At 49.1% G+C, this 20,060-nt stretch overlaps 1 protein-coding gene across 2 annotated transcripts; it reads left to right on the top strand.

The window, feature by feature from the left end:
- The first annotated feature begins 414 nt into the window (after positions 1-414).
- Positions 415-17,872, top strand: LOC108925989 (MHC class II regulatory factor RFX1-like). 2 transcript variants are annotated; one of them, XM_029250328.1, is made up of 18 exons: positions 415-549; positions 3,486-3,845; positions 5,045-5,142; positions 7,078-7,173; positions 7,451-7,542; positions 8,119-8,506; positions 9,302-9,483; positions 9,633-9,752; positions 9,993-10,114; positions 10,281-10,399; positions 10,850-10,959; positions 11,372-11,523; positions 11,606-11,703; positions 12,778-12,927; positions 13,109-13,317; positions 14,310-14,463; positions 14,826-14,871; positions 14,976-17,872. In XM_029250328.1, the coding sequence occupies exons 2-18, from the start codon at positions 3,494-3,496 to the stop codon at positions 15,134-15,136; spliced, it is 2,649 nt and encodes an 882-aa protein (XP_029106161.1). In that variant the 5' UTR covers positions 415-549; positions 3,486-3,493; the 3' UTR covers positions 15,137-17,872. The 2 variants fall into 2 exon arrangements, with proteins under 2 accessions (XP_029106161.1, XP_029106162.1); XM_029250329.1 differs by having other exon boundaries at positions 7,454-7,542.
- Positions 17,873-20,060: the final 2,188 nt, after the last annotated feature.

The following is a 20,060-nucleotide window of genomic DNA, read 5'->3' on the forward strand; positions in this document are numbered from 1 at the left end:
TGGGTGTTGTTCTCTGTGGGTTCATGTTGGTGGTTGGACTGGGTCTTTGTGTACAGCTGTTGAAAAATACACACAGGGTATAACATCTTTTCCTGTGTATCTTGAATGCTGCGTGTGCATTCGTGATTGAGTTAAATCAAAGTTAAACTCCTTTTTATGTATTGTTTCATTTATTTTGTCCACCGGCACTGTAATTGGCAGTCTTATCATCCAATAGTCACGGGGATAGGAGGGCCGTTCTTGTTGTTTGCTTAGCGATGACGGGCGGGCGTCAGGGACAAATAGAATGACAGACTCTATATTGACACGGTGATTCTCCAATAGCAGCAAGACAAGTTATGGGCTGCTGGCGGGATCCAGCCAATCACAGGAGAGAAGGAGAAGGCGAAAAAAACGGGTGGGTAGCAACAGTTGCCCCGGTGAGGACGAAGCGCCATAGCCACGGTAGTCCTGGCGACAAGAACCCAGCAACGAGAATCAACAACAACATCCCTGTACTTAAAAAATAAATAGAAAAAAAGAGCGGGTGAAAATTCAAGGAAATTAGAGGTGAAATAACTTACTTTGCTTGTTAGCTGTCTGATGTTGAAAATGAGAAAAAGAAAACACGGTGAAGACTCTGTGTGTGTGTGTGTGTGTGTGTTTTCCGCTGGTGTCGTGTGCCCAGTCGGAGATCGAGCGCGTTAGCGGGCTAGGCGGCGCGGCGCGGTGCGCGCGCGGAGAGGCGCGTCGGAGGGCGCAACGCCGCGCGCCGCCAGCGCCGCCAGCACCGCCGTTTCCACATACAACCGGTTGTTATGACGATGTCAGATGAGTGACTGAGGTTACAAAATGGCGGGTGTTGCAGCGCAAGAGTGCGGTGCACTTTGAGTTTGTAGCGGTGCGGTTTTCTCGCTCACAACGAAGCGCCCGGGAACGTGGCCGATCGCTTCGCACGCACGTTTCCTGAGCGACGGCGCGCGTTTCTCACGTTCTGCGCGCTGACAGCGCGAGCAGTTGTTGACTTTAGCCCGTTTCCGCTCGCCTTTGTTGCGCGGCAGTCTCCATTGGTAGTGTAGCCGACTCGCGACTGTCACTAACTGCGGCGCCGCACCAATATACGTAACGTGTGGAGAGGCGGCGGCTCCGGTGTCCGAAAGTTTGCGCTCCAGCGCGGTGGAGGCGACGGATCGCTGTTGACCTGCCTGTGTTACTACTACTAGTTTGTGGGCGCGCCGTTTAACGGGAAACGCGCTTCGCAGGAAAGTGTGTGTGTGTGTGTGTGTGTGTGTGTGTGTGTGTGTGTGTGTGTGTGAGAGGGGGTTGGGGAGGTGGACGTGCAGTAACTGTTGTGATTGACGTGTGTGCCAAATATTAGACCTGGAACTGCTAACTGGCCTTTAAACTGGTCTTACTGTCAAAGGTCGACTGGGACCCCCCACCTCCAAAAAGGGAAACGCACATGAAGATATTGGCATCATTTTTTTTCCTTTTTTTTTTTATTATAAAGTTTGAGGAAACGCACTGGAAGCACCTTTCGCGAAATGTCTCGGTTGGGTTTACGTGACGTTCTTGGAACCCCTGTCGATTTAATTGCGAAAGACAAAACTTTGGAGAAACAATGGAGTCGGTGGACGTTTTCGTTTAGTTTCAAAAACGGCAATTTACACAAAGAAAGCGTTTCGAAATTGCGTAACCTTTAACAATTGATGGGAGGGGAAGAGACTTCTCCAGCACCGGAGCAATGTTTAGGGCTGTTGCCTTGTCATCCGAATATTTCAAATGCCACCTCCTGCTGCAATGCCTCTGATCAAGACATTTACCCTGAACTGATGCAGTAAGAATACCCAGCTATATGAATGGGTAAATCACTGTAAATAGCTTAGAGAAGAAACCCACCGCTCCAAGGCATCAGCTTTACCGCACTCTAGGCCTCGGACAGGATGTGGGAACAGCTTCATTTTATCTCAGCAATGATTAAGTAGCAGTACTCAAAAAAGACGCGCGCATCAGGTCGAAACTGCATCAACACGCCCGACATCAACACTGAGCCGGTTATTCCCCTATAGCGCCCAGTGAACTGTTTGCGGTGGTAATGCATTATGGGAGAACCGCAGCTTCCCTCCCCAGCTGCCACCACGGTATTAAAGAATAATTGAAACTGCTTTACGTCTGAGCACATGCTTTTTGAATTGACTCTTCTCTTATAGTTCGTGTGTCAATCTTCAAAAACTTTCCAATTCAATTTATTTTCATAAACACAAGAGGCAGTGACTTATAATAAGCAAGACAATGCTGTACCTGTAAGTTATTTAAAAGAAATACAGATACATACACACACTGAAACCACTTGTCCCGAGCAGGGTTGCGGTGAGCCAGAGCCTAACTGGGCAACACAAGGCACAAGGCCAGAGGGACACAAACCCTAGACTTACCCGAGAGCAGGCACAGGCCAAGCCTGCTGTGCCACCGCACCACCACACCCAAAATATAGTGAAACAAAACTAATCTATTTTTTATCTGACAAAGTGAGCTATGTTAGGGTTTGTATTATATACTATTTGACTGTTTATAAATGCTTCATAAGCATAAGTTACGAAACATTTACAAAGCTTGTCTATTTTCAGCTTATTTGATGAATTAATGCCTTAATCAAGGCTTTTACAGCAGGAGGGTAAGGGTTCTAACCGCCATGGTTCCCTCAATGGGGGTGTAATAGGTGTTCAGGTGTTTGTGTGTTGCGATGATTAAACTTTAAAACAGAGTACAAGTGTGAAAACAATACAATGTTTTTGAGATTTCATACCAAAAATTCTGTACTAATGTAGGAATAAATAGACTCTACAGCTTGAGTTTAGTTACCTCATTACGCAGTTGTGATCACTTCCCAAGTAAAAGGACACCAACTCTTCCCTCGGCCCCGTTCCGCCGCGTAGCTGGCACACATCGTGCTACAGTAACCTCTGTACCCGTCTTCACAATTGGGTAATTTTTACTGTACCTGAACGATTTACCATCCACACCATTTCCCATTCATCCACCATCATGTTCTACATGACTCCTACTGAAGAGCAGAAGACTTGATCTAATAGAGAAGGTCTGACAAGTCTGATAGCAGAAAGAGGATTATAATATCTGTAGTATCACATCATCTGCCCATGCTTGTCCCAGGTTGGTTTCTAATTCAAATGGAGCCAACTTCATGTTAAACTAAATAAACAGGGCAGTAGAGGGCTGTAGAGCTGGATATCTGGTGGTGTGGTGGTTAGCGCTTCTGCCTTTGAACTCAAAGATTGTAGGTTTCATTCCTGTTTCTGGTTGTAGTACCCTTGAGTAAGGTACTTACCCTAAATTGCTCTATTAAAATTTCCCAACTCTATAAATGGGTAAATAATTGTTACCCTACCAGTGTAATAATTGGAAGTTGCTTTGGAGAAAGAGTCATGTAAAGATAGTGCTTAATGATTCAGATCTATGTGGGTGTGTTTTGCTTATCCCCCTCCCAGCTGCTGTGATGGCAACTCCAGGTTATGCAGGGGAACTTCAACAAACCTCACAGCCTCAGGGCCGCACAGGGGCTGTGGCCCCTGGACCATCTTCCGGCCCTCCCTCCGCTACCCTCTCTGCTCCACCCCAGTTTCTCGCCGACCTGCAGACCACCGGCGCCGCACCTGCCGCAACGCCAGGTGGACAGAGCACGCCCCCTGCCTCAGCCCCTCCCTCAGCTGCACAGAAGACTGTGGTTGCTGCCCCCGCACAGCCCCCTCCCGCTCAAACGCAGTACGTAACTGCGGAGATCCAGAGCTCCCCCACGCAGTCCAGTAACGGGCAGACCACTGCACAGTACATCGTGGTCACCGTCACAGGTAAGAAACGCATCTGGCAAGCAAACATAGCTCATGGTCATTTTCACATATTACATAAACCTTTAAAAAGGTTAAAAAGTTGAATATACTTTTCTTCGAGCTGCAGTGAGAATTATTAGTTTTAACACACACACAGTCTGGAACCGCTTGTCCTGAGCGGGGATGCAGCGAGCTGGGGTCCAACCCAACAACACAGGGCGTAAGGCTGGAGGGGACACACCCAGGACGAGACGCCAGTCCATCGCAAGGCACCCCAAGTGGGACTCGAACCCCAGACCTGCCAAAGAGCAGGACCCGGCCAAACCCGCTGCGCCACCGCACCCCCCCTCAGTTATAACAGTTTTCAGTAATTCATCTGCAATGCAATGTAGCAAATAGATTTCACAGAATGGAGGAAACACGCTACTTCTTAATGTGCGTTACATGAATTTATCAGCTGCATCTTGTCCTTGCCAAACAAGTGAAATGCATCACGAGCACAGACCGCAAGGCTTTGATTCTGCCCTTATCACTGGTGAATGTAAATAATCACTTGTATCATATTGCCCTACAGTCACAGCCTGAGGATAAGCAGGCAACAAGTTTGGAAGATCGCTGTTTGGTTATCTGCTCACTGAATGATAACATTCATTTGCATCCAAGTGTCAACAGCATACAAAGGGTGGTGATACATGAAGAAACTCCGAGGTTTCATTTGTGATTTGCATATTCCTGTATATACACTATACATATCTAATGTCAATGTTGTGTCCCAACGAGATGAAGTCACTGCGTGTTGATTTGATAATCTTTGATATGTGGCCTGTTGACAAAAACTGAAAATCAGTGATTTCTCCATCACAATTTCAGAACTTAAGGCTTTCTTTCTGTGTTCTAAGATGAATACATCTGAAGGAACCGTGATATAAAGTATCCAGGAAGAAATAATATACGGTTTAAAAAAAAAAAAAAAAAAAAAGTGTAGTTTTATTGATTTGCAAAGGGCTGAAAATGATGGAGGAGGAACTTTCCTTTGCAACACAACTGTCTTTTACGATCTGAACTAAAACCACGAGAACAGATGCTCCGTACAGCCACCGCAAGTATGAAAGCAAAGTGCTTGCACACGCGGTCGGGGACTGCAGTACTTTCTGAGAATCGCTGTTGCGATTCCTATCACGGCATCTTGTCTCATTTCCGCTCTCTCTGCCTCCCCCCAGAAGGCTCCCTGCACTCCAACGACTCGGTGTCCGACGCCAGCCCCCCACCGGCAGCGGTCCAGACGGGTGTTCCCACACAGGTGGTGCAGCAGGTGCAGGTAAAGCTCCTCCATCCTGCTTAGATGATTTCTCAACATCCAGGTGCAGCAGAAGCATCTGCGAGGAACCACGCTGCGTGTCTTCTGTGCTCAGTGAGACTCTTCCCCTGCATCTTACGCTCGCCTTTTTATCGTAACAAAGGCTTCCTCGGCATAACAGTCCTGCTGTTAAGTGATGTCTCATAACAAGCTTCTAATTACCGCTAGTTTAAATAGGAAAAAGGGTCATGCACTCTTTATAGCCAACATGCAAAAGTCCTGCCTTATCTTCTAAATATACTCATCCCGTTATGCACAGGCTTGCGGTACAATGAAATGTTGTTTGTTTTGTCTTATAAAGCGGGGGACGCGGTGGCGCAGTGGGTTGGACCGGGTCCTGCTCTCCGGGGGGTCTGGGGTTCGAGTCCCACTTGGGGTGCCTTGTGATGGACTGGTGTTCCGTCCTGGGTGTGTCCCCTCCCCCTCCAGCCTTACGCCCTGTGTTGCCAGGTTAGGCTCTGGCTCCCCGCGACCCCGTATGGGACAAGCGGTTCAGAAAGCGTGCGTCTTATAAATTTAGCACAAGAGTCTTTTCGCCCGTTTTGTAGACATTCTTCTTCCATAAATGTGCTTCCCTCGATTCTGATGGACGCAGTAGACCGTGCAACCGCACGCATGTTCTCATTCTTGGCAGCGCGACTCCCGCCCCCGTCACTGAACGAAACAGTAGCAAAGCGGACGTTTACATTTCCACGTATTCATTCAGCAGACGCTTTTCTCTAAAGCAACGTGGATCTCGTAGAAAATACAATGTGTGCATTACATTAGCAGAGAGACATAGATGCAGACGTGCGATTCTTACTGTTAGTTTGTTTCTTTCCGCTTGATGCGCTGATGCCCATCGCACGAGTAGGTGCACAAAACCCAGGATAGACTAATCCTGATCACCTTCCTACAGTTTTTTTTGTAAGGTACACAAACATTTACATACAATACAGGAGTAACGTCTGCGTAAAGGGTTATCTGGGGAAGGTCATGAAGTTACGGCGCATAAACATTTACACCATACATGAGCTTGAGAGAGATCTTGGGTGAAGTGAGTCTGGAAAAGGTGAGTTTTCAGACCCTTCTTGAATGTAGACAGAGTTTCCGCAGTTCTGAGTGAGAGGGGAAGGTCGTTCCACCGCAATGGACCCAGAACCGAGAACCTCCTCGCTTTACCTTTCGTGCGCGGGACCACCAAGCGAGCAGAAGCAGACAAGCGAAGGGGTCTAGCTGGTCTAGCGGTTGATCGAGACCTGTAAATACACACACACACACACACACACACACACATTTTCAGAACCGCTTGTCCCATACGGGGTTACGGAGCCAACCCGGTAACACAGGGCGTAAGGCCAGAGGGGGAGGGGACACACCCAGGACGTGACGCCAGTCCATTGCAAGGCACCCCAAGCGGGACTCAAACCCCAGACCCAGCGGAGAGCAGAATCTGGTCCAACCCACTGCACCACCGCGCCCCCCACGACCTGTAAATAGCTGAGAGCCATTCTATTGATGCATTTGTAGACAATGACCAGGCTCTTGAATTTGATCTGGGCAGCTATTGGAAGCCAGTGCAGAAAAATGAGTAGAGGAGGTACATGGAATAAACACTCACGAGAACTGCCAAATGACTAAATAAACTATGCAGAGAAGCAGTTATGCTTTGAGAGATCAATCTCCTGTCATACTGACACTTTCAGCTATTGATTAATGTCAATCTAACACTGCATCAGAAACGCCAGATTCATTATTATTACTAGTAACGATCTCATCAGTGTAGTTCAGAGCATTAAACTAAGAAAACGTTTTGTTGACACATATGTTCCCAAAGACCTTTGGCTAATAAATGTTATTTATTTATATGAGTTATTAAAAAGTGCTCTTATTCTGTTCCGTTCACTTTTCCTGCAGCGGTCAGTGGTGCAAACAGGCCCGCCGGCCACAAAGACTGGATCGAATGCCCAGCTGACAGTTACTAGCCTTCAGCCAGTGCACCTGACTCAGGAGGTGAGGTGCATGCACACACACACACGCACACACACTGTCCTGTATCTGTCACGTGGGCAGCAGGCCATCGCTCCCAGCCTCGCACCCCCATCACACAGTGCAAAACACACTGTGGAGACCATTCCTAGCTACACGCTGTACTTTGAGCTGAGGAGTTGAGGATATGGCGAGGACAGAAAAATGCACGTTTAATGAGCGGCGTTGCAGCCGCGGCAGTACGAACGGGAAACATTAAAGGACGCTTGTAAACTGCCGTTTCCCTCCCTGTCGGGTACAGCAGCAGCTCCAGCAAGTGCCGGTGCAGCATGTCTACACCAGCCAGGTGCAGTACGTGGAAGGGGGTGACGCCAGCTACGCCACGAGCACCATGTGAGTCTGTCCGGCCTTATTCCTGCGCAAAGCAGCAAACCTCCTCTAACTGCACGGCTATTCTGAATTCACCGGGAGAAATCCAATCCTAACGACACGTAATGCGTGACAATGTATGTCAAGCAAATGAAGAAACTTGTCAGCGCTAGGGAGGGTGGCTGGTGGCGTCGCGGTTGGAGCGGCTGCCTTTGGCTCCGAGGGTTGCCGGTTCGATCTCTGCCTCCGGCTGCGGTGCCCTTGAGCAAGGTGCTTGTCCTGCCATTGCTCCAGTACCTTTGCCTGGCTGCGTGCCTGGGTACATAGTTGTGGGCCTGTGATGGACTGGCGTCCCGTCCAGGGTGTGTCCCCTCTCCCCTTCAACCTTGCACCCAACGTCTCCGGGACAGGCTCCGGCTCGCCGCAACCCCGCTCGGGACAAGCGGTTATTGAAATTGGTCGGTTGGTCGGTCATCGCTCGGGTAACTGGTCGGAAGAGTTGGTGCCCTAGCTGCTACGCAGCAGTAGGAAGGAAAGCCCGTGTTACGTTTCCCGTAACCTCCTTCCTTTCTCATCTCCTGTCTTCCCTACTCTTTTCAGACGCTCCGGCAGCTACCCCTACTCGGAAAGCCCTCTCTACAGCCAGACTGCAGCCACGCCTTACTATGAGGCCCCGCCTGCCTCAGGGTCACAGGTCACCACCCCCGTGACCTCTCAGACGGTGTCGGTGACGGCAGGCGCGGGCACCGTGTCCATGTTCGTGTCGGGGGCGGGGCAGATCGTAGCCGACGCCACTCCGGGCACAGGGGGAGGGGCCACGGTGGCAGCCGGCGGCACGTCCGGCGGCGCCGGGGCGGCCGGCGAGGGCAGTGACGGCGGGGGCAGCTACGTCATCCAGGGTGGGTACATGCTGGGCAGCAGCAGCAGCAGCAGCAGCAACAGCAACAGCCAGAACTACTCACACAACGCGCGCGCCTCACCTGCCACTGTGAGTATACTGACAGAGGGAGAGGCCAGTAGCGTGCCGTCGGCAGACAAAAAGGTATGCAGGAGCCCCACCTTCGAACCTCCGTCAGGTCCTCCGATGGGGACACTGTCATTCACCCCACAGCTCTCCACAGTGTGCAGTGAGAGCACCGCTATTAAAGACTCCCATTATAGCGGCGCTTTCACTCCAGTGCATGTTGGTGTGAGACTTGTGTGCAATGCTGGTGTTACAACGATTATTTGTTCATTTGTATTTGTGTACAAATAACACTTCGATGTCACGAATGTATATAAACGTTACGGCATCCATAATACGTTTATATACATTCAATTCATATTCTGTGTCCCCTGCATTTATTGCGACGACGGCAAACCATTACAAGCATTATGGCTTTTGTCCGTCGTTTCACATCTGATATGTGTTTTGTTTTCCAGTTCGGTTTTGGTGAATGCAAAGCTCGGCCGTGACTCCCCCCGGTCTCGCGTTAACAGTGCATGAGAGACCCGAGTGAGGAATTCGGTTCTTGGCTTGTCGCTTGTGTGAGTACGTAGGAAGCGGGCCGCAGTCGGTAGCCACGGCGAGCGCCCGCGGTGTGTTAGACAGCAAGGCATGTCTTGGAAGGGCCTGCTTGTGTTTCTGAAGGCCAGTTTCACTGCATACCTCCATTGTGTGCCACGGCACGTCGCTGTAAGATATGGTGTCGGTGTGCTCGTCTCCGTGTGCGTCTCCGCGTGCGTGCGAGAACGTGTCCGCGCCCAGCACGTCCGGCTTCTCCAACCGCACCGTGTGCCCAAGGTGCAGTGGCTGCTGGACAACTACGAGACGGCGGAGGGCGTGAGCCTGCCCCGCTCCACGCTCTACTGCCACTACCTTCTGCACTGCCAGGAGCAGAAACTGGAGCCCGTGAACGCCGCCTCCTTCGGCAAGCTCATCCGCTCCGTCTTCATGGGCCTGCGAACGCGCCGGCTCGGCACACGGTAACGTCTCCGAACACGGAGCGTAGGCGGCGCGTCCGCCCGGGGCGCTAGTGACGGCTGACGTCCGAGCTTCGCGCCGCACCCGGGAAGCGCCTTTAAGACAGCGACGCAAACTCCTTCGCGTACCAACGCGGTGCTTTGTATCACAGGGGGAACTCCAAATACCATTACTATGGGCTGCGCATCAAGGCGAGCTCCCCTCTTCTCCGGCTCGTGGAGGACCAGCAGCACCTGGCCATGCGGCAGCAGCCCTTCTCGCAGAAGCAGAGGTACTGTCTGTTTCCCGGCGCTTGTCGCCACGTTTTCTCACTTCGCCGCATTATCGCTTGGCACCCCTTCCTTCGAGATATGGTCGCCACCGGCTCGGTTGCAGGCAAACCGCAGTAACCGACAGCCGTCGGAAAATCACGCGTATTGCGAGCGCCAATCGTTCGTTCGCCTCCCCGTGCCTGGATCGCAGCTTCGTTGGCCTCGTCATACACGTTGTACCTAAATTTCCCTGCTGACAGGATGAAGCCGGTGCAGAAGATGGAGGGAGTGACCAATGGGGTGGCCCTGGGAGCTGGGCAGCAGCAAGCGGCTGGAGCCTCTGACATCAGTGCCCAGGTGCAGCAGTACCAGCAGTTCCTGGGTGAGCCTGTGTAGCCTTCACTCTCACCCGCTGCCCCACTGCTGTTCAGCCATCGACACGGACGTTTTAGTCTGATCGTGCAGTTCCGGGCTCCGTGAAGTCATTTCGACTGCTCCGTGTAGACATCCTCTCTAACTGACCCCTCCCCCCCCCCCCCAATAACCAGATGCTGGCCGAGTCCTGCCCGAGTTTGCAGAGATTGACCTCCAGGGCAAAGCCCTGCCTGAGGGGATAGAGCTGGAGCAGATCAAGAGCTTTCAGCTGCTGTACCGGGAACACTGTGAGGTACCCACCTGTCCGTGCACTCCGCGTGTCCGTCGGCTCGTGTTTGTGTGTGCGCGCATGCGCGTGAGCGACACCCCTTTCTGACAGCATCGTACTCCTCTCTGGTAGCTGTGACAGTTCATGGCGTCTGTCTGGCTGTCTGTCTTGCCTACACTTAACTACACTTGGTGTGTATCCCTTTGCGACTGGTACTCACGTGTGTCTGCCTGCCGGCCTGACTGTGTGTCTCGCTGTCTCTGTCTGCTTTGGCAGTTCTGTGTGCCTACCCGTCTGTCTGTGGCCTGTCTGTCCGACTGCCGGACTGCTGCTTCCGGCAGGCGCCTCCCGCAAAGGGCCACATCAGTCACACGCTCCACGTAGCTGCAAAAAAAAAAAAAAAAAAAAAAAAAAAAAAAACGCAGCGGATGGCGCACTGAAGATGACAAGTTCCCCATGTCCCGTCTCTGTCAGGCCATCCTGGACGTGATGGTTAACCTGCAGTTCACCCTGGTGGAGACTCTGTGGAAGACCTTCTGGAGGTTCAGCGAGAGCCCAGCCAACGAGGCGGGTACACTCTCTGTGTAAGTCGCTGCTGAGCCTCGGCAAAAAAAAAAAAAACCAACAAAAAAAAAACCCCTCCCTCCTCCACTGCTCTCCAGAATGTACATGGAGCGCACAGGCCAAGCTGGCCAGCGGTGGTTCTGGAGATCCTCAGGGGTCGAGATGAGGGCGTCTGAACTCACTGTCCACCCTTGGAGAGTCCACGGTGCTTTTTCCAGCTAAGCACTGAACCCCCTGATTCATCTTACCGTCTTAACAGAACAGTTACCTTTTCTTAACAGTGAAAGGAGAACAGGAACCCGATCCATGGTGATGGTCCATGGAAGCCCACACGTTTTAGCTAGAGCTTTAAGTGCACCTTTCGGTCTGACCGATGGCTTAAACGGCGAACGCCAGGTGTTCACGCACAACCACGTCCCCGTGCTCTCGCAGTCACGACGAGTCCGAGAAGCGGCTGCCCAAAGCGTGCCTGGTGCTGCTCTGCAAATACGAGCCGGTGCTGCATTGGAGCCGCCAGTGCGACAACACGCTGTACCAGAGCCTGGTGGAGATCCTCATTCCCGACGTGTTGCGGCCCATCCCCAGTGAGTGCCGCCGTGCCCCGCTCTGCCTCGGCCCGTTCTCCAGCCCACGCTAATGCTAACGCGTGCCACTCCCTACCCACAGGTGCCTTAACGCAAGCCATCCGCAACTTCGCCAAGAGCCTGGAGAGCTGGCTCACCAACGCCATGATGAACATCCCAGAGGAAATGGTTCGCATCAAGGTACCAACCATGCTACGGTCACATGCTCTGCTTTTATTCGTTTATTTACTTAGCTGGCTCTCTTCGCCAAAAAGACTTGTGCAGATGCTCCTCAGCTTACGATGGTGGGCTGGCGATAGACATTCAGTAGAAACCATCCTTCGAATTTTGATCTTTTTCTTTCCCTGGGCAAGCGATATGTGGAGCGATACTCTGTCGCGATGCTGGGCAGTGGCAGTGATCTGCATCTCCCAGTCTGCCACGTGGTTGTGTTTTGTGCATCCATAATGTCACAGAAATGCCCATTTGTGTCTCCTGCTACTGGTGGGAAGAAGAAGAGCAGGGTAATTACTGTTGAGGAGAAACTCAAGATAACTGTCCAGCATGAAGGCGGCAAGGCTGTAATGGCCATCGCACGTATGCTAGGATACAATGTGCGGTAGGTTTGGTGTATTAAATGCTTTTTTGACTTACAATATTTTCAAGTTACGTTGGGTTTCAAGGAACGTAACCCCATCGTAAGTCGGCGACCACCTGTATATAGCTGGGTATTTTTTATTGGAATAGTAATGTCACTACATTGCGCTCTACTGAACTGTTGAGGATTCAGTTTGGGTGCCAAAATCCCACCTGACCGTAGGTGTTTGTCAAATAAAGTAAACGGGACAGCAGTGGCTCTAAGCCACTACGCCGCCTGCTCTTTACCGTTACTTGTTTACCGAGGGCGTTTATCCTGACTTTGGCTGGTGTCATCATCATCATCATCATCAGCACCACCACGGATGAGTGTGTGGGCTGGATACTGTCAGGTTGCCCGAGCCTAGACGGGAGACTGGACTTTGTCTGGCCTCTACCATTTGACCTTCCAGGTATGATTGGATCCGCATGTCCGAAAGGACCAACCTGTATAGCTCATTAGGTCACGGAGGCGCATAAGCCATCACACCACGCCAAGGTGCAGTCTCGTTGTGATGGCACTGGCTGGTGTGCTTGACTACAGCTCACATTTAGGCGATCCTCTGCGCAACAGCTGTTCCCGACACCTGCGCGCTGCTTCCTCTCAGAGTTCACCTCTCCGTGACCCCTTTCCAACAGGTCACATCAGCAAGTGCGTTTGCACAGACACTGCGCAGGTACACCTCCCTTAACCACCTGGCTCAGGCGGCCCGCGCAGTCCTGCAGAATACAGCGCAGATAAACCAGATGCTCAGCGACCTCAACCGAGTGGACTTTGCCAATGTGCAGGTTGGTCTCATTGGGGAATTGTATCTGTGGGATAGAGTCAACATGCAGGGGCGCTGCCGTGCGCGTCCTTTCACCAGCTGTGGTAGAGATTGTCAGTCTGCACTTACTCTTATGCGGCAGAACTCTAGCACCAGCAATAAGCCGAGTGCCGGGCTGCTGTCCCCTTCCCTCCGTCCCCCAGGAGCAGGCCTCGTGGGTATGCCGCTGTGAGGACCGTGTGGTGCAGCGGCTGGAGCAGGACTTCAAGCTCACGCTGCAGCAACAGAACTCTCTAGAGCAGTGGGCAGCCTGGCTGGATGGCGTGGTGTCCCAAGTCCTGAAGCCCTACCAGACCAGCCCTGCCTTCCCCAAGGCGGCCAAGCTGTTCCTGCTCAAGTGGTCCTTCTACAGGTGGGCCGCTCTTCATCTCGCACAACACGTGACATAAAACCAATCACACAGCACTGGTGAGACACCTACAATACACCCTTCCCGTGTATATATAATCAAAAACCACTGCAGCAGCTTATAAAACCATACCTTCTCTATACAGCTAACTTATTCGGTATAAAGGCATTTTTCCCGGTAATATGGTCATTTTTCATCCGCAACAGATATTTCATTCGCTCCCAGCATGCAGACGCCGTTTCTTCCATAATGGAACCGGCTGCTCTCCATAATCTGTGCTGTGATAATCTCAACCCATCGTGACATGGATAAATTAATATTAATTAAAATTAATAATGACTGAAATTGAAGATTAAGTACAAATTTTTGAAAAACAAACTGTATAAACATGTAAATATTAACTCAAGTATTCTACTAATTTAAACAGCTTTTGTAATATCAACAGCCTGACACCACTGTTGTATATTGTTTTTCTTGTCATTTATGACTTGGAGTCCAAAAATGACAAAAATGATTCACTCTCCTGCACAATCCACGGTACCAGTTATAATAATTTGGATAATAAGTCATACATTAGTCATTTTGTTGGGAAAAATTATAAAATATATTTGTGCTATCCTTGTCACACTTAAAATTATATTATATTCTGATACATTTTTTTAGTGATATATTTTTCCCACAGGAAATAATGGTAAAGGGACCCCCAATAATGGGAGTTTGCCTTATGGGGTGATTCTGTGGAACAAATTAACCCCGTTAGGCAAGGTATGGGCGTATTTCATATGGCCAGTTTAATATGACAGCAGGTTGCATCAAATCCCAGGAGAGCCCTTACTGCAGACATCTTGAAAACGCTGTACACCTTCTGAATGCAGACAGGAGAAGACGGAACTTCAGCTGGATGTTTCCTCTCTTGTGCTATACTGTGCCAATTTATCAAATACTTGTTATTCTCTATTCTCCATGGTGTGAACCTGGCCTCAACTCCCTTACAGCTCCATGGTGATTCGTGACCTGACCCTGCGCAGTGCCGCCAGTTTTGGCTCCTTCCACCTAATCCGCCTGCTCTACGATGAGTACATGTACTACCTGATAGAGCACCGGGTGGCCCACGCCAAGGGGGAGACACCCATCGCCGTCATGGGAGAGGTATCTTCCACCGATCGCTCTTCCAGGTCATCATCAGTCATGCGCATGTGTAGCAAGCACTGCTCTGCTCTGCGTTGCATGGATGCTGGACATTCAGTCTGATAAGGTCATAGCACGAATATTCCCATTGCCACATAACATTGTCCTTCAAAGACAGCAGTTTGAAGCACCAAACAACGTTAAACAAGAATATCAAGAAGCCTTTTTCCACAAAACAGCGCTGTGCACGGCTCTCTCTGCGTTATGCATTTCACGCATTTCGTTCTCTTTCGTGGTTGACACATAGAAGCACTGAAGAATATCCATTAAATATAGATAAACGAAGCTCAGAGATTCTGACCTTCTTTCCTCCTCCTCCTCAGTTTGCCAGTCTGAGTAGGAACCTGAGCACACTGGACCCAGACAAAGGTAGGAAGCCCCTCCTGCCTTTGCCCGGAGCGGTGTGTCCGCGTCCGTCTCCGGTGCTCCCCCCCTGCCAAGCCCTTCATGTAAGAATGTGCATGTTCCCGCAGAGGAAGAAGATGAGGAAGAGGAGGAGAGCGAGGACGAGTGTCAGGAGCTGTCGCTCTCCGCGGATTCGGCCGGCCCGGAGGTGGAGCCGCTGGAGCCGCCCACCAAGCTGGCCCGCACGGACCAGAGGGTGCTCTTCAGCACCGGCCACGCAGACAACTGATCCCCGCGTACACGCAAACAAACGGTAACATTTATGCGGCCAAACGTAGCCCTGCCAGAACGCGCAGACCGGTCCTCTGACAGACGGCAGTAGTAAGGTAGCCAAGCAACGAATGGGTGTGTTGTTATATTAATGTCAACGTTGATGCTCAGTTGGTGGATGGAGACGCCTACCGAAGCGGCCTGCACAAAGCTAGAGCTGCAGATACACCCCCACCCGGAATGCAGGTGGGTTCCACTCTCCGAGTCTCCCCTGGCTCTTCTTCAGTGCTCCTGTCAGAGCCCTTTTTATAGAGCTTGGACTGCTCTACCTGTCAATCAGCAAAGCGTGAGTCAAAACTGGTCTGTAGCTGTGTAGCGTCCCATCTTTCCTCACCCACCAATTCTTTATCCACTCATCTCTCGGTTATGTGTTAGAGGGAAGCTGGTGTGAATTTTGACATAAAGGTTAGGTCCTGAAGCGTAAAGTCCATAAAGTCCTGAAGCGTGGTCCTGCCCCTGAAGACATGGCCACCCGCTGGACTGGGTGTGGATGTGTAGTTTACAAGAGTGCGGTGCTCTGTGTCTCGATATACGTGCATTGGGAGTGCTGCTCACGTGCTGTGCTGCTGTGTCTGTGCTCAAGGGTTCGAGTAAAGATGCTATCCGTGCCTACTGTGCAGTATTTCTGATGGGTTTTTCGGTAGTTCGATAACCTGCCTTTTAGTGTTGTTTCACTATGGTGTAGTGGGCGGCGGATGGAGGGGCGGTTAGAGCCTTGCCCTTTAAATCGGACGGTTCCCGTTTCAAATCTCTCTTCTGCTGTGGTACGCTAAAGCAAGTTATTTACCTTGAATCAATACAGTGAAATTACCGTCCTATGTAAAATGGTAAACTGTTGTAAAGTTGTCTAACGTTGCAAGTCACCTTGGACTGAGTTATCGACTAAGGTTAATGACAATTTCAAATCATTTTTCACAAAATTACTGCTGAAGTACATGTTAAATTATGGTATTTGTTCCTCATTTTTAGATTTAAGCTGCATAATGAAAAGATCAGATTCACTTTTTGGATGTGTAGGACACCTCAGAAGGTGCTGAGCGGGTGCGTGCTCATTTCTGGGGCACTCGTTCACACGCGGGCTGTGTTCCCAAAGCGTCTCCTCACACCGTCCAGGACGAGGTGTCCCGTGCTAGTCAGAGCGCCTCCCCGCTTCCGAGCTCACCCATTTGGTTTTCATGGGTTTCCCTTTTTAACCTTTGTCCAAAACACAGCCTGGTGTTCCACTGTACAATTCCGATGCAGTATCCCCCTTGCTGTACCTGACCTGTCAGTGACTGACATGATTTCTGTGCCATGATCCTCCTTGACTTTGCTGTTTTTGATATTAGCTCCTTCAGTCATCCTGTGAAAAAGAGAACGGTTGCTCATGAAGGGGAAGTCGAGTGTACCGTTTGACCGAAATCGTTCTGCTTTCGTCTGTGTACTTGATTGCCTCCACATTACCTTGGGTTCTTCTCAGCAACTAAAACCGAAAGCAAGCCTGCCCTTTTGCCGAGCCTGACTCAAGTTTACCCTGTCAGCGATCCAGGTTCCTCTTCAAACTTTGAGCAGGCAGCGATTGTCAGAGGTTGCTCTTCAAAGAATAAATACTATCCTTGAGTCAGAAGATGGCCCCTTAGCCCCAGTGACTCAGAGTGAGGTAAAAAGCACCTTCAGGTTTCTTGCACCTGCCTGAAGCCGTCAGCGCTTTTTTTCATCCACTGGAAGCACTTGGTGAAAGACGAGACTGCCATCTCCCCAGGGTGATGCATAGCAGCAGTGGGCGCTTCGGTGACATCTTTCTGCCTTTTCTGTCACTGCCTTGTCAGTGTCCTTTGTAATCTCACTAAGAGTAATAATGCAAACAAATAATGAATCAACCATCTCCCTCCTCCTTGGATGCAACATAATGGCTCACCGACATCAATGTGGATCAGTTCTTGTTGCCAAAATCATAATCACATTACACTGGCCATCTTCCATGCACTGGAGCAGTGCACCACCTCTGCAAGATCAAGGAGCCTCAAAGCAGCACATCTTATTTATCACCTTGGAAGAATCTGTAAATCAGAGCTGCTTAAACATATCATACAGATCTTACAAATCAAATACTGTAAGTTTTATTTATAATAATGATTTTACAGACCACTACAATATGTTTTGTATATCACTTTAAAATTGTATTTTACTTTTTAGAGATTAAAAAGAAAATTACTGTGGGAACATATGACAGAATGATTGTGCCTTTGGAAGTTGTAGAATGCGGATGTTTTTCATTTGAAATCTATAAATAAATTTCTAATATCACACTGTCATGTAACTTTCATTATTCACCTATGGTCAGGTGGTAGTCAATGTGAAAATGATTTTGAGAAGTTCCCTCCACTGAGGAAATGCACACAACTGCACCAAAAGGGACAAAAGGTTGTGGGCTCAAACAAAGGTGGACTTCAGTTTCCATGGACCAAACGCAAGACAATCTAGATGTACACCCTGAATACCTCTCATACAGTTTCAGCTGTCAAGAGATATACCCACAACCTGATTAAATGGCTTATGCGTACAGCGACGTTGAAACTGTCTCATGTAAACACAGCCCGTGAGTCTCTTTGCCAGGTACAGTAGCAGAGGATGCAGACTCTGGGGGGGGTGACAAGCTGGGAAGGTTGAAGAACCAAGAGATGAGCAGTGAACGTACAGCAAAAAAAAAAAAAAAGTCAATGAAAAACAGGATGCCAAGCACAAAGAACTGTAAGTTCTATGATCCCATGTCATTCATTTTCAAATAAGCCATGCTGAAAAGTTCAAGTTAGGGATGGCAGTCACACCACTTCAGAGAGCAGGTTGTTCTGTACATTCGTGTAGTGGGCATCCAAAGTGGATGTACCGCCTCCTTCCGCTAGTCCTATCGTTGGACATAGGACACACAGAAAAGAGCCATAAATTGCCAGAAAAGATGCAACTGTAAGGCTGCGTAGAGATAAAACTAATCTTTCACACCTGTCATCCACCTGTGAGAGTTGAGGTGTATTTTTGTGTTCAGGTTTTTTCTTCCTCTCTTAAAGAGGATGAGGCCTTTGTATGTCCAGTGCTGCCACTTGAGACTAAAGGCATCCATCCTCACTGACAAACCATCCACAGTTCACTTGAACACTACACATCTAGAGCTTGAGCTCTTAAAACACATGAAACTGATCTAAGCTGACATTTCTTTGGTACTTACTTGGTCACAGGATTTCCTGTGCGAACTGCCATGCAGAGTAAGGCGAGAACAAGTGGTTCATCCGTCTCGTGTGTATTCAACAGGTACACATTGTACACACACACACACACAGTCTTGGAGATATGAAAAGATTTAACATGAGGAACAATATCTAAAATTCCCAATTTTCATTCCCTCACCCTTACCAGACCAAGGCTGTACCTACATGACGATACTTCTGTGACAAGGAGCAAAGGGGATTTTTACACACCTGAAACTAATTTAAGAACATGAATTCACACCCAGTTGTAGTATTTCTCCTCAGGCACAAAAGTACTCATCTTATTCATGTGAAACATTTCACTACAAAGATTAAATAATCAGTGTGTCACCCGCTGCATGTAAAGGGTGGATGAAGCAATCGCATTTACAGGAAAATGTGGGCACTTACAGTTAGGGAGGTCTGCCACTGTACATAACACATAGAACCAACTATTCAACATTTTCCCAACAGTACAGTGGAAGAGTTTAGGTAAAGAAGATGTGAAGAAGCTGTTTAAGAGGAGGAAGGGAGGAAAAAAAAAAAAAAAAAAATGGAGGCAAGGGTCTGGCCCCACATCATCCCAAGTCAGCAGAAAAGTTGGGTCCATTGATACTACAGTAGCCTATAATAGAAAAAGGCAAGGAGGTTCAGAACAGCTGTATTCTGGAGGCATGAAAGAACCAACTGTGCAGTCAGTCATAAGTCTTAAGAACAGATCTGACTGATCTCTGGCTGTTGAAAGGATGAGCGGACAATCCTAGTGCTCAGATCTCAACAGAGCAAGAACTTGGTAGGCAGCTGGTAGCATAGTGTTTACAGCGGCCTTGGATGCAAAAGGTCGCAGGTTAAAATCAAGTCTCTGCATGGAGCACCCTTGAACACAGTACTTACCCTAAATTGCACCGGTAAAATTACCCAGCTCTATAGATGGGTAAATAAATAGGTTAACACCGTAAGTCACTTTAGAGAAATGCATAAATATAATTTGAGCTGTGAAAAGGTAGCGCCCACGCCACCTCTTGCATGGAGGAAGTGAAACAGTACACTGAACTGGACAAAAACCAATAGATCAGCACTGCTGCTATAGGAAAATGTGGCCTAGAAACAAGTTACATAACATGTTTGACATCATCATTGTAGCCTTTGAGAGACACTGACTTGGGTGAAGACCTGAAGACTCATCACACTCTTAGCAGTGCATGAAGAGGTCTGTCAAAGTCAGGAAACAGCACAGGAAACGACACTGTAGGACTCAATGGTACCAAAAGTTTAAAGAATTACACCAAAACAGGTAACAAAACAGAAATGTCTCAAAACTTTCAAATAGATCAATACATTTTTCTAATAAGCACCAGCACTGCTAAACTGACACGAGTGTGGAAAATTACCAAGAATTTATCCTGCAGAATACTGATGCCAGGTTATGTTCATTCATCACCTTACAATTTCTTTAGCCAAAGAAACCTGAAACCGCATCCTGAGAAAAGGGAAAATGAAGACATTTGGCCTGAGACTATTTTCCCCCAAAATAAACCAATACTCAGCTGACAACCGTACAGTTATTCACATGCACAGAAATACATCCATTCATAAACACAGTTGTTCCCCAACTCTTTTTTTTTTTTTTTTTAATTTAAGTACAACTGCTGATAAATTTTC

The sequence above is a fragment of the Scleropages formosus genome, chromosome 3 (assembly GCF_900964775.1).
Source record: "Scleropages formosus chromosome 3, fSclFor1.1, whole genome shotgun sequence".
In the NCBI taxonomy this organism is placed as follows: domain Eukaryota; kingdom Metazoa; phylum Chordata; class Actinopteri; order Osteoglossiformes; family Osteoglossidae; genus Scleropages; species Scleropages formosus.

Bases quoted from the DNA above. Each gene is read 5' to 3' on its own strand.
- LOC108925989 (XM_029250328.1), top strand. From the start codon at position 3,494: ATGGCAACTCCAGGTTATGCAGGGGAACTTCAACAAACCTCACAGCCT. The intron at 3,846-5,044 runs GTAAGAAACGCA...GCCTCCCCCCAG, and splicing joins CATCGTGGTCACCGTCACAG to AAGGCTCCCTGCACTCCAAC. The intron at 14,872-14,975 runs GTAGGAAGCCCC...ATGTTCCCGCAG, and splicing joins CACACTGGACCCAGACAAAG to AGGAAGAAGATGAGGAAGAG.